This window comes from Neopelma chrysocephalum, unplaced genomic scaffold (assembly GCF_003984885.1).
Source record: "Neopelma chrysocephalum unplaced genomic scaffold, ASM398488v2 Primary Assembly neopelma1_82, whole genome shotgun sequence".
Classification (NCBI taxonomy): Eukaryota; Metazoa; Chordata; class Aves; order Passeriformes; family Pipridae; genus Neopelma; species Neopelma chrysocephalum.
Window position 1 is genome coordinate 5,477,831 of NW_020897744.1, and position 13,991 is coordinate 5,491,821.

At 49.2% G+C, this 13,991-nt stretch overlaps 1 protein-coding gene across 4 annotated transcripts in view; it reads left to right on the plus strand.

The window, feature by feature from the left end:
* The window catches only part of CLIP2 (CAP-Gly domain containing linker protein 2), a 75,961-nt gene extending 62,211 nt beyond the window's left edge, over nucleotides 1–13,750 (plus strand). For all 4 annotated transcript variants that reach the window (XM_027690917.1, XM_027690919.1, XM_027690918.1 and 1 more), the window contains 7 exons: nucleotides 2,132–2,189; nucleotides 4,981–5,064; nucleotides 5,476–5,632; nucleotides 6,124–6,283; nucleotides 7,211–7,396; nucleotides 9,096–9,158; nucleotides 9,714–13,750. In XM_027690917.1, the coding sequence (XP_027546718.1) occupies nucleotides 2,132–2,189; nucleotides 4,981–5,064; nucleotides 5,476–5,632; nucleotides 6,124–6,283; nucleotides 7,211–7,396; nucleotides 9,096–9,158; nucleotides 9,714–9,725 (720 nt within the window). In that variant the 3' untranslated portion in view covers nucleotides 9,726–13,750. The remainder of the gene's footprint in view (nucleotides 1–2,131; nucleotides 2,190–4,980; nucleotides 5,065–5,475; nucleotides 5,633–6,123; nucleotides 6,284–7,210; nucleotides 7,397–9,095; nucleotides 9,159–9,713) is intronic.
* Nucleotides 13,751–13,991: the final 241 nt, after the last annotated feature.

Below are 13,991 nucleotides of genomic sequence, written 5' to 3' on the forward strand. Positions count from 1 at the left end.
GCTGGAAAAGCATCATTCCTGCAGTAAAGGTGTATTCCTCCAAGGAACTGCAGCAGCCTTGGTGTCCTTTGGGGTGGGTGGAGGGAGAGGGTGGATGAACAGTTGCCCTGAGACAGGACAACGTTGCTTTCTCAGCACCTGGAGCAGGATTTAAGAGCCCCAGTGAGGGAGCTGAGCTGTGGGATGGGGTGTGTGTGTGCCAGCAGCACAGCAGAGGCAGTGGGGAGGCTTCACAGCATATATGGGAGACAAGGAAATGTTGATTTGAGGATTACAGTGGGAGGGCTGCTGGCAAGGGTCAGGATGGCACCAGGCTGGGGAAACAAAATGCCTGATTGAATATGAGTCCTGAGCCTCCCAGGGAAGGTTGGAATAAGAGCAGTAACAATATGAAGAGGTCGTTTTTCTGTGGCCTTTGTCTCTTTGTCATCCTTTTTTTTTTTTTTTAATAGTCCCAGAGAATGCCATCATCCTGCCTTTGTGCATGGCACAGGGACACGTGGCTGGTTCTGCACTGGAGTGAGGGGGGAAGTTGCTACTTCTGGCTTGAGGCTGGGCCCCTGTTTGTGTTTGGATTCTGCATGAGAAATGAGCAAAAAAACCCAATTTACCACTTGTCCCTGTGGGGATACAGAAAATAAGCTGTAAAATGTGCATGTTTTAAGAATGCTGTCTTGAAATTTCACTGGTGATGTAGTTGCTGTTCCAGACAGAGTTGCCAGTGAAGTGAATTCAATGCCTGTGTTTAATTTCCCAACACAAACAGCCCCACTGAAACCAGCTGCACCTCCAGGTAGCAAAGTCAAGCCCATGAGTTCCTGTTGGCCAAGTCAGAGCTTGCAAAAAGGCACACTGAGGACAGGAGAGGCAAAAGCCAAGGAGGAATCTACAGCACTGATGGTGTTTCAGGGGTTGCTCCAGCGTGTTTCATCTAATGAAGACAGTTGGGAACAATAAGTAGAGTCAGTGTCCTGGGAAAAGTGGGCAGTTATTACAACATGTCACATGTCATAGCTGAAATTCAAACAGGAATGAATGGAAAAGAAGAAGCTGGAGGCTCCTTCCAGAGCCCTTTAGATAAATGAGAGGGCTCTGGGGGATATTGATACTGGATTAGAACCCGGGAGTCTTGAAGTAATTATTTCAACTGTGTGTCGATTAAAATCAGGAGAATATGGGAAGAAATGCATGGGTGAAAGCCTTTGAGGATCACAGGTCAAGTTCTATTTTAAAATGTTAATTTAAAGTGACTGCAATAGTATTAACTGTCCAAGTATTTTAAACAATCAAACGTGTCTTGTGACAGTCGTTCCTAGACCTTCAAGTGAGAACCACAACTGTGCTTCCCAAGAGCAGCTAAGTAGTTTTTCCATACCAAAAGTACATCAGGAAGTGGGTTTCCCTTTCAGGGGTGCTCCTGCTTCTGTTTGGGTCTTACAGCCCACTCAGACTTTTGGGGACTGACCTCAGGGCTCTCAGTGGTGGCCACAGTGGCCTCATGTCATGGAAAGCTTGACTGTGAACTCTGTGGCCTCTGGCTTTTCCTTGCAGTATAGAAAAGGGGGAAAAGGCAGAATCCTCTATATGGACCAGCATTTGCTTGTTATTCTTTTTATTGATGCATTAATTCTCTAATTATTATTATTTTATCAATGTGTTTATAACTTTGGGCACAGTTAAGTCCTTCAGAAGCTGAGGAACTCATTGACTGGTGGGTCTCAAGCTGAGTACTGGAGAGCATTTGCACCTGAATATTCACTGTGATGGACCAGAGGAGCCTGGTCTGAGGGAGAGCCGCTCTTCCATCACTGTGCAAACTCTGAGTGTGCAGAGCTGGACCCAGAGCTTGTGGGGAAAGCTCAGCTCTCTTCCCTCCTGAGTGAATCCCACTGTTGTGTTCAGCTGCCTGTTGTGTGTGGGCACTCTCAGGTGGTACTGGTTAACCTCAGTGGTGCCCAACTGGGCAAGTGGCTCCTCTAAACCCTTTATTTCCCTCTTGGGAAAGATGTGAAACATCCTTACTTGATTACTGGATACCCTCTGCTTTGGATGGGGCTTTGTGGTTCTTAACTTTTCTTTAAATCTTTGGGTAAAATGTTGGTTTACATCTCATGTCTTACATTTATTTCAGATGATTGAAACTAATGATATTTCAGAAGAAAAGATAAAGATGAAGCAGACTATGGAAGGTATGAAACTATAGTTTTTATGTGGAACATACTCTAGTAGCTTATGTGCTTTTTCCTCCTCTGACTCTCTGCTCTTGCAGGCACAGCTGCATGCATGGGGCTTAGGAAGTCATTTCATCTCTCAGAATTTGCTGGATGGCATTTGTTGCCTGGCTTTGTTTTTTTGCTTCTCATCTGGCTGAGTATATGCAGGGAGGGAAGTTTTCATTTTTATTACACACTCACTATGCAGATGGTGCAGGTTGGAGACAGATCTGGGGAAATACCTGCATTTCCATCTCATCACTGATTCTTACAGCAGGTAACATTCAGACCTGAACTGTCATTTGTTCATAGGAGAAGAGTGCTAATGGTAGATATTAATGTGACCAGCTTAAAATAACGAGGGCTACTTTTTATTAAGCTTACGATAAATCAAATCCATCCTTTTACCAAAACTTGGAATTTTATGCACTCAGAAAATTTGTGTAAAGGAAATTGAAACTGAACTGCACTCAGCCCCCTCACAGAGGGTGAGCTGTAACCCCGAGTCTGAGCAGCTGCAGAGCTGGATGGCCCAGACAGCCTCTGTTAGGATGCAGCAATTTAAACTGAGGTTACTGGGGACTTCACTTGATAGAACCTTTGTTCAGTTTGAGTGTTCCTCCAGCTGATGGTGGATTCAAACAGAGATGTTTTGTCCTATTTCCATCTGCCCTCAGTGCAAACCAGGCTTTGTCCATGTCATGGTTTAAGCAGGCCCAAAATCCAATTCTGATTCCTAGCCCCCCACCCACATCTCAACCCCATGTGAGATGGGTTTTCCAGACAAAAACACGAGACTCAATATGGGGGGAAGGAATATATTACAAAGACTATACACGTGAATAAATACTATAATACATTACAAACAATCTTAACTCTATATCTATCTCTACCATGACAATAATATTTACAATGGGCCAAATCTCTTCTCCCTCCAAATAAAAGTCCAGGAGAGAAGAAGAAGAAAAGACCCCTTCCAGTCTGTGAGCAGCAGGTCTTCCTCTCTAGGCAGCAGGCTCTCTTCTTCTCTTCCACCAGAAACAGTTGCTGGCTCTCTGCCAGCACACACGAGGGAGGTTTCCAAGTCTCTCTCGGCCCCCGTCTCCAAACAAGGGGTCTTTCCATGGGCTGCGTAACCCCAGACACGGCCGCTACACCATGGTCATATCACGAAGCACCGGGGTCTCCGTGACGGTCTGGTATCCTCAGGGGAAATCAAGCCCCTGTGCAGAGCTCCCATGCTCTGCCTCAAAGATGGCTGCCAGCTTCTCTGAAGCTGGAGCAGGGGGGGCCAAGGTCACCCCCCACACACACACATTCCTTCGGCCGTCCTGGCTTATCTCTCAGGAGGCCATGAGCTTCCTAGCTCCTCTCAGCAGTGCATACTGCACTTTAGGACTCCTCTCAGTCCACCACCCCCTCCTCTTTCTCAGAGGGGTCTCTAGTGAGTTTGGGGGTTTTGGTTTGTCCAGTTCTTACCCTCCAAAACTCTGTTCCTGCTGCTGGCTTGGTTCTCTTGTCCTGTTGCTGCTTTTCCTTCTCCTCAGACACCTCTGTGTCTGCTTCAGTTGCATACCAGCATCTGCTGCTTCTTCCTTCTGGTCCTTATCAGTTGGCTCTTTGCCACTGCTCTTCGGACGCTGCTGTCTCTGCTGCTGCTCCGTCGTTGCTCCCAGCGTCTCCCACTTTTGCTTACAGGGGAGAAAACTCTCCCAGCTCCTAGCCACAGGCACTCAGTCCAACTAACACTGTTCCGAGTTCCTGCAGCCCCCCAACCGGGGGCTGGGGGGGGGCAGAGGCCCCCAAGGGGCCGGAGCCCCTTCTCCTCGTGGCCTCTACAACATGGCCACCTCTTCTTCCCACCACAAGAACCACTGCTTCTTTTTCCGGTCTCCAGAGATATGTTTATATTTTGCAGGAGCACTGATTGGTCAAGCCCCAAGGGTCACCACCCCCTGGGGGTTACCACTTTCTTAGTTTTAGGGAGAAAACCTGGTTCAAACCACTACAGTCCATCAGCCTCATCTGTTTTTGCAGGTACAGTTATATGTAGAGCACATACCCCCATGCTATACCCCCATCCCTGGAAGTGTCCAAGGCCAGGCTGGACGGGGCTTGGAGCAACCTGGGATAGTGGAAGGTGTCCCTGCCCATGGCAGGGAGTTGGAACAAGTTCCCTTCCAACCCAAACTGTTCCATGTTTCTGCACCAAACTGTTTGCTGATTGACAGGTAATTCCTGCCTAGTGATGGCAGAGCTTACCTGGTCCAGCAGCCACTGCTCTAAATGGTCACTCAGCCCATGTGTGTTGTTTCCATGCTGAATAACCAAAAGATAGATAGATGTACTGGAAACAACCAAGTCAGACTTGAGCCACAAAAGCATCAGACTTCAGATCTACAGCTGTGAGTGTGGAAATGCATTAGTTCTAGAAAACATGTCTTTTGAAATTATCTCTGCCTTCCCGTGTAGGACGTGATACAAATAAATGTTCTGAAAGTTCCTTTTGGTGGTTTTTAATTCCCCTTTTCCCCCTCCTTTGTGGTTGTTTTCTTAAACCTGTTTGATATGACTTCCCAGCTGTGCATCCCATCTCCAAATGCCTGGAAGGTGATGAGGTGCAGTGAGAAACACGTTATCTGTCTCCAGCTGCTTCTCTGCTGACGGAGGGTACCATCACATGCCCTGTGCCATACAGCCAACACCTCCCTGATTTGCACAAAGCACTTTCCAGCCTTCTGACCTTTGTCTTTTCATTTCCCCACAGACCTCCAAGACAAGCTGAGTAAAAGAGACAAAGAGGTGTCATCCCTGGTGTCCCAGACTGAAACTCTAAGGGCCCAAGTAAGTGGTAAGTTTCCCTAATCCAGTGTTGGTGGGAATGAGGTGTTTCCCTCCTCATCCTCTGTTACTGATGTTGGACAAGGGCCCAGGTGCTGGAATGGGCTGGTGTAAAACATGATGCTGCTGGTCTTTCAGTGGATCATGTTGGTAAAAATTAATTTGGGAGTTGAACACAAACACTGCAGGAAATATTTTGTATCCTGTGAGGGAGGGTTTGGCTTCCCTGGATGTCTAAAGCTAAAGAGACAGAAGTCAATGGAGCTGAGTGTTGTTTCCAGGATCTCCCCTTAAATAGGGTCAGATCCAGAACTAACCACATCTGTGCTCTTAGGAGTGGGAATTGGGAAAAGGCAAAAAGTGGGAATGTAAGTAAAGGACCAAGTGACCTTTCTTCCCCCAAATCCTCTGCTTCTCATAGCTTTGGAAAATAAGTGCAAAACAGCAGAAAAGAAGGCTGATTCAGTGTTCAAAGAAAAGAAGAGGCTGGAAGGGGAACTGGAAGCCTTGACCAAGAAAACACACGATGCTTCAGGGCAACTGGTCCTGATTAGCCAGGAGCTGCTCAAGAAGGAAAGGTCAGTGTGCAGGTCTGGAGACAGAGGGGCTCTGTGTTTATGCAAGTTCATTCTGGGTGCTTAATTGAATACCTGCAGGATGTAGACATTGTTGAAGTCCAGCCCCCAGTTTTCCTGTTCTTTAGAGATGCTGATGTGGGAATTTGGTTAGAATTAGGGGCTGTGAATTCTCAAAGGCACTAACCTGTCACTGCTTGCCAGGAGCTGCAAGACAGCTCAGTGCCCTTGTAGATGCTGAATGAAGTCATCTGCAAGCCAGCCAAGCTGGCAGTTGCCCTGCTCTGAAACAGTGCCCTGTGCAGGTCCCAGTTTCCTTGAAGCTGGCACAGTGGGACAACAAGGGATCTGAGCCCCTGAAGCGGTGGGAGTTGGGGAGATTTGCTCACTGGCCTGTCTTTGGAACTGCAGGAAAGATGTGAGGGAGCACAGCAGGACTCCAGTGGTGTGTGGGCTCTGGAAATGTTTTCATCTCTTCATGCTACTTCTTCCAGGAGCCTGAACGAGCTGAGAGCCTTGTTGCTGGAGGCAAACCGGCACTCGCCGGGGCCGGAGCGTGACCTCAGCCGGGAAGTGCACAAAGCCGAGTGGAGGCTGAAGGAACAGAAGCTCAAAGATGACATCAAGGGGCTGCGAGAGAAACTGGTTGTGCTGGTGAGGGCACCAAACCCCCTCCTGGGCTGGGCCTGGGGCTGGAGGACTCTGTGCTGCTGGGGAGGAGGGTGGGCTGAGCCTTTCAGACCTTGCTCCAAGTCTTTGTGCCTTGTTTTGTGTTTCCCATCTGATGGGGCGCTTCCTTGACAGTGCCTGTGAGCAGTAGCCTGGCTTAGCAGCATCTCATTAAGCAGCAAAAATGTCCGTATGTCACAGAATCACAGAATGTCCTGAGTTGGAAGGGACCCACAAGGATCATAGAGTCCAGTTCTTGGACCTGCACAGACAACCCAACAGTCCCACCCTGTCCCTGAGCATGTTGTCCAAATGTTCCTTGAGCTCTGGCAACCTTGGTGCTGTGACCACTGCCCTGGGGAGCCTGTTCAGTGCCCAACCACCTTCTGGGGGAAGAACCCTTTCCTCATATCCACCTTCCTTGTGGGTCCCTTGCAACTCAGGATTTTCTGTGATTCTAAACACAACCATTCCCTTGGGTCCTGTCACTGGTCACCAGAGATCAGTGCCTACCCCTCAGTTTTCCCTTGTGAGGAAGTTGTACACTGCTATGTCCTTCTCCAGTGTTTTTCTGTTCCCACAGATTTTAGATCTGTGGCCAAAAAAGGGCTAAAATTTGCAGGAGAAACTGAAGGTCTTTCAGCTACCCCACGTGTTTTACACGTTCTCTGATCTAAGAATAAGTAACATCCTCTAATTCCCGTGTACTTCAGTGTCCTCCAGTGGTTGAAATGTGAATAACCGATTTGAACTGGAGCTGCTGCTGGTTGCACTTGGCAGGAGCTGCGCTCGGCCCCCATCTGCTGCTGAAATCACAGCGTGGCTCCAGGAGTTGTGTGGGTTTGTACTTTGAGTTTCTGTAGTTGCTGGTTTTGATCTAACGTGCTCCTCTTTTTCCCTTTGCTGTCCAAGGACAAGGAGAAGTCGGTGACGGACCAGCGGCGATACTCCCTGATCGACCCCTCGTCGGAGTCGGAGGTGATCCGGCTGCAGCACCGGCTCGTCAGCACGGAGGATGTGCTGCGCAACGCGCTGGAGCAGGGACACCAGATGGAGAAGCTCATGGAAGCGATGAGGCTCTCCTCTGAGAAAACACAGGTAGAGCGTCAGCAGCCACCTCCGGGGTCGTTCAACCCTCAGCAAATCCCTTGGGATGTTGCCCTGTGCTCTGGGGGGATGCCTCAGCTGGGTCACCTTCTCTCTGCTGGAGCCTTGTTCTGTTGGATGTAGCTTAAAGCTGTAAAATCCCTGCTAGCTGCTAATCACAGATCCCTTTGTGCTCTGGAGAACGGTTGCTAAACGTGGTGTTTTGTGGAAGTTGCAGTGTGAGTAACTGTTCTTTGTGTGTGCAATGTCATGTGGCTGCACGGCCTTGCAGTACAGGCACTTTAGAACATGAAAGTTGAGGTTTCTCTGCCATCCCTCTTCTTTGAGAGGTTTATTTCTGTGCAGTCCATAGGCAGAAACTTTGGTGGTGACCCTGGGAAAATGTTTTCCGCTCTTACCAGTTCCTGGTGGCACTCTGTGTCCAATGTGGGTTTGCTGGTGGACTGTGAATGTTCCCACTCCAGTTACTATCTTCTTTTCCCAACTTCCTCTGGTCTCCCTTTGTTTCTTCTGACTAAAAGAAAACTGCTTCTGTTGTCTGTCTTGCATCAGTCTTTATGAAAGTGAAGGCTACAAGTAAATTGACTCTCAACATTTGGCTTTTCCATCTCATACATGTGGTGTCTCAACCCTGACTGATTCCTCCTGCAAAGTGACCTGCTTTGTGCTTCCTGTCCTTGATTGCTCTTCCAGCTGTATTTTCCCTTGGCTCTGCAACCAGGCCATGGCTTTCAGAGCCCGGATGCACCAGTGCTCCTCTCATACTTGCTTACTTAAATACTTAGCTGAAAAATGACTTTCTCTTGCAGTAATGAGTTACAATTGGCATTCAAGCAGACACCTTAGGGTAGTACAGAGAATGAGCAGAGAGCTTGTTTTCCCTGATGCAGGTGTAGATATACTGTGGTGGGTAATCTGGGGGTATCAAGCCTTCTCCCCCCCATGACAATCCCCTTTGGATACACCATACACTGTTTGCATTGCAGTGGCACATGCAGGGAGTTGGTCAGGAGGAGGGTGCAAGGTAAAAACTGCAGCCCTGAAAGCTCTGCTGGCTCAGACAACAGGTTTGTGGCAGTCCAAGATGTACCATAATCCTGTTGGTACCTCCAGAGTGGCTTTAGCTTCTGTGGTAATTGCTGTGTGTCAAGTGGAATGCTGGGACTCCAGGCTGCAGCTTTCTTCTCTTCCTTGTGCTGGCTATGCTGTCATTTTGAAGCTGAAGGGCTCCATATTATCCCTGCTAAAGAAACATTATAAATTTTTAAAAGTTCTTGTGCTTTTAAAAGATAGAACAGCCTGTCCTGGCTGCCAGACTTGTCTCTGGAGATGGGAAGTGGCAAATGTCCTTTTCAGTGCTGGATGTTCAGTGTGCCATGTTTTGCAGCTAACACCGTCTTTGGCTGAGGGTTTGCTTTTTGGGATTTAAGAGGTGGGAGTGAAGAGTGGGTCTGTGTCTGTAAGGAAATCAGGGGATGTTTTGTAGCTGTGAGGGATGGTGAAGATTGGGCCAGGGTGTAGAGGGCAGGAAGCTTCTTGCCAAAAGTGGGCTGGGATATTTGTATCCTCCTTTCCTTGTATGGAGTGGGCAGCTAAGGAAGGACACATCAGCTTTACCAGATTTCGGAGTTGTAAGCAAAACCAGGATTTTTGTCCCTCTCCAGTAAGAATTGTCTGTTCTCCATTGCAGACTGTTGGAAATTCTGGGTCTTCTAACGGGATTCACCAGCAGGATAAATCCCACAAGCAAGAGGTAAGTTATGAGCAGGATGTTGTTCCAAACAGTGACTGCTTTGTGTGATTTCTTGCCTGCTGTACTGGGGACAGCACTTGGATGGGGCAGTTCTGCCAGCAAAAGCTTGACTGTATCATTCCCACATTAAAAGGAAGAGGCTTTGCACATCTCCAGTTCCCAAGTGTGGTGGGAACCTCACAGTGGGTGCTTGCCCTGAGAGAAGCAGTGGGAAAGCAGAGAAGCACTGCAGTGTCCTGGGTCAGTGCTGTGTGACTCTTCTCCTGGCAGCCCCAGCTAGAACCTGCTCAGACTCAGATCTCTGCCATCCCCTTTACGTGGGTGGCATTTGTGGGATGCTGTCCTGGTCTCGGTTTTCATTATTCAGGACAAGACCTGTAGCTTCAGATTTCATCTCCCTGCAGGCAGGATGGCCAGTCTGAGGGAGAGGCAGTGGGACTCATTGGGAGGGCAGTGGGTCAGGACATGACATTCCACTCCACACCTCAGTGTCCGCTTCCAGAAAAGCCCTCTGTGCTTGTCTCGTTTTGCCTGACAAGGTCTGTTTTCTTCCAGGAGAAGCTCTGATAGAGAAGAGGTGAAGAGGATCATTTCACGCCAGTATCAGCTCCTCTGCACAGTCAGGAAAAACAACACCACATCTGGCTTTTAGCACCTCCAAAAGACCACACACAGTATTTTCACTTTAAAGAAGGACAATGTTTATAATGTAGTAACTGATGTAATCAGGACAATCCTGGAGTCCAGTTTTCCAAGACAACCATTGTTCCAGGAGGGAGCAGAAGGATCTCTCTGGGTTTGGTTTCTTACTTGTATTGGTTTTGACTGTGGAATTTGTGTTGTTTGAGCTGCCCTTGTCCCACCAGCTGATGTGGTCTGGGTGGCAGCTGCCCTGACCGGTGGCTGAAGTGTCAGCGAATCCCAGTAACCCCACAGGAGCTGCAAAGGGATTTGCTTGTGGTGTCCAACTCCAAAGTGTGTGCCCAGAGGCTGCACACTTCCCATGGGGTCTGTCCCTTCCCTCCCACCCACCCTGATGTCCTGAGGACCTGCACAAGTGAGTGAAACCTGCTGGCATGAGGAAAACAGGGTGTGGGGACGTGTTCCCCTCCTCTCATTGCAGAAGACATCACTGTTTCAGAGCACGGAGGCTGCACTTACTTCTTGTATCATAGCATGTTGTGGGAAATAATCCAGTTTCAGAGGAATATTTATTTTGTTTCTCCCCCCCTGCAGTTTTTGGGGAAGGAGCTGTGGTGGCTCTGATTTTGGGGACGGGCACACTTTGCTCAGGTGTTGGTGGCCTTTCTTCCTGCAGTGAGATCTTTGAGCAGACCTACTGATGTCCCATGCCACAGCCTGTCCAACCTGCCCCCCCCCACTCCTTGGGATTTTATTGGGTCTGTTTTGAACTCAGGATCCATAGATGCTGGATCTCAGGATCACTGGCCTGGGAGCTCCATGTTGGAGGCAGTCAGTGTGGGACAGATGCCTTGAGGAGAAGGTTCCCTCCTTGCCTGTTTAATGTATCAGCTAATTGCCTGGCACTTTCCAGAGCTGTCCTTGGCTCTTCAGTGGGATAACCTGGGATGGATGAGGTGAAGGTGCTGCTGTGAGCACTCATACTGACTCTGGTATAGCCTGAGTGTGAGTATTTGGAGCAAGGGAAATCCAGGACTGGAGCCTGCACAGCTCTCACGTCTGTACCAGCAGTGCAGACCCAGGCAAGGATCCTGTGCCTTCTTCCCAAGGCTTTACTCTAACTTTGGACCACAGCTCCCAAAGGACACGAGGGCAGAGGAAGGGGACAATGTGCTCTTAAAGGTGTGAGAGAGCCCAGCTCAGGTTCACTGTTCAGTACCACAGGGAACAGCCACAGCAATATTTTACCAGGTTTCCCTCCTGTTAGTGCCCAACTCCTCCAGTCTTATGAGCTCTTGTGTTATGATGGGACATCTGTGAAAGGACAGGATGGAAGAGACCACTGGGAGAGGAGATCTGAGCCAGACCCCAGGCAGGTGAACATGATGGCACATCAGCTCTGTTGCTTTTTGCCCTGATTTCCCACATAGTTGTGTTACTTATTCATAGTGGATTGCTGGACTCCTGCTTCCTGGAAGGATGGGCAGCCAGAAGCAGCCTGGGAAAGACTTGGGCTTCATGGCTGCAATTCTGCCATGAGGAGGATGATGCTGAATACTTGACCCTGCTCACTCATGATTAGTGATCTCCCATCCTTCAAAGGAGGATAGGAGAGGAAGGGGACTTCAGGGGAGTAAAGCAGGTCAGAAAGCACAGCAGAAATCTGGCACATGGCACTGGGAGGCAGAGCCTGGGATTGAACTGGCTGGAAGTAATTCACATGGGATCCCATCCTGCCTTGTAGAGTGTTTCTTCAGAAAAGATTGCCACATCTCTGCCTAGCTCTGGGAGTTTCCCTAAGGTGGTCTCCAAAATCCTCCTGGTGGTGTATTCATCTTTTAAGTGATTTAGGAAAGTCCCAGAGGGAGTGTTCATTTGTTACAGCCCTCAATAGAGAATACCTCACCGGGAGCTGCTGTTTTAAATTTTAAGAATTTAGGGCTGGTGTTTCCCAAAGTGCTCCTGTTGGCTGGATGGTCTCTAAAGTCATGTCTGCAGCTTCCCAGGGCTTCCTGGACCCTTGCAGGAGGGATGCCCCATTCTGGTTTGTAAGTTATTTTCCCTGATAGATATGGTGACTTGTGACCAGCCGCCTTCACCTAGAGAGGAATGATACCTGTGTTTTCCACCTCCCTTTGGCTCTGTACAGGGCAGGATTCACCAGGAGTGGTTATGGGGGACCATTTATTTGGTTCTGTTAATCAGATCCAAAGTTGTCAGGCTGGAGGAGTCTCTGGCTCCTGCCTCCTCCTGGGGACCATCCTCTGAGAACAGCTCAGACCTGTGGCTTTTCCCATTCAGCTCAGGTGACAGTGCAGAACAGCAGCAGATGAGTCAGAGCAGGTTCAGAGTTGGTGCTGATGGTCTTTTCTGGCTGTAAAGAGCTGTACTGGTCCCTGAGGATCAGCCAGGAGCTGATAGCACTGCTTGGCTCTCTGTGGAGGCTCTGTGGTTGTCCTGTTGCAGGGCTGTACCCAAACGGGCAGTGGGGTGAAGCCCCCAACACCCTTGGGGTGCAGGTCCATGGGAGCTGCTCCCAAATAGGACCAACCACAACACCAACAGGACATGCTGTCACACGTGTCATCTGGGCTTCAGCCCAACCCTGTGTAAGGGGCCAGGAGGGGTTAGACCTTAGTCATGTCCTCCCTCTCCAAAACTGGCACAGGCTTCCCCAGGGCACTGGCCTCTGGCTGCCCTTCTGAGGTTATAAGAGACCAAACTAGGGACAGACTTGGAAAGGACAAGGAGGAGATTCCCCAGCCCCTTTATTTATTTGTAAGTTTGAGTGCTATTTTTGCCTATGTGGTGGTGTATAAAGTACTTCACAATACTTGTTCTTACTGGCTTGGTTCTTCGGGAGAGATTTCCAAGGGCATTGGAGCGCTGATGCACCATCTCCTGTTTTTGATCCGGGCTGGTTCCTGTTTGTGCCTTCACTCCCCCTTCGGCTTCAGCCTTGCTCTTATCTCGATCCCCGAGAGCTGGTGTGGGGGACTGTGCTCTCCCCAACCCTTCTCCCAGCCTGGGAGTGCCATGCTGGTTTTCCATCTGGAGCTGGGTCCCGAGCATCGTGCCCCAGAGTTGCAGGGTTGGGAGCAGGAGATCACGCACTGCTGGAGCTCTGGGCTCCGAGGGAAGGACCAGCACCCCGGCTGTGGGAGCAGCCCCAGGGCCAGTGGCATTACCCTGACAGTTAGTGATGCTTTTCTGCTGAAAGCTGAGCTGCTATCCAGTGAAAAAAAGCCTTTGGAATGGAGACTACTCTGTGTTGAGTGATTTCTTCTCTAACTCTCAAGACCAAAGGGAAAAGAATCAGTCTTGCTTGGGGATTTCAGCTTTATCCCTCCTGCAGCATCCAGAGAGATGGAGCAAGGGGCAGCACCGTGCTGGTGCCCTATGGAATGATGGTGCCAGGCTGCCAGCCAAGGCCTTACAGCTCCTGCCTCCCCCCAGCCACCAGCAGCTCCTCTGGCTTGCAGTAGAGACGCATGAGGGTTTCATTAAACAAAATGATGCAAATGACACTGTAAAAGTCTTAACAAAAATTCTAGTACTCCATTACTTGGCAGCTTTAGCAGCTCAGCACTATCTGTAGGGAGTTATTAATACACTAAGATCCTATAGGCCTCATGTAAGTTACCAGAATAAAGACAATACTAGATGTATAAATGGATGATAACCTTTTACCCGTACAGTATGTATTACAATTTTGTAGCTTAGTCATTTTTTGGCTATCAGATTTTGTTAGTATGATATAAAAAAAAAGGACAAAAAAAAAGGTTTGACTGCTAATGTCTATTTTGTTATTTGATTCATTTTCTTCCTCTGTACAAAAGCTGTACAAATCTGTCTGTGTAACTCCTCCACATCTGTATTCATGTACCACTCCCCTGTCCTGGCTTGCTGGTGTGGTGAGCTCGTACTAAACAATAAACTCTGTGGCTGAAGTCGGGCACCCCGGGGCTGCTGGGGTGTGTTCAGGGTGTTCTGCGGAGCAGGAGCTGGAAGGGGCTGGGGACACAGGGCTGTGGCACTGTCCCCCTTGCCCTGAGCCACAACAATGACCTTGAGCCATCTGTCTTTGGGCTCTGCAGCTGCCTGGGAGGCTGCAGAGTTACCCTGGGCATGAGCTGTGCCAGAGCTGGCACCCAGTGGCCTCTGCTCTCCTGCATCCTGTGCCAGAGGTGA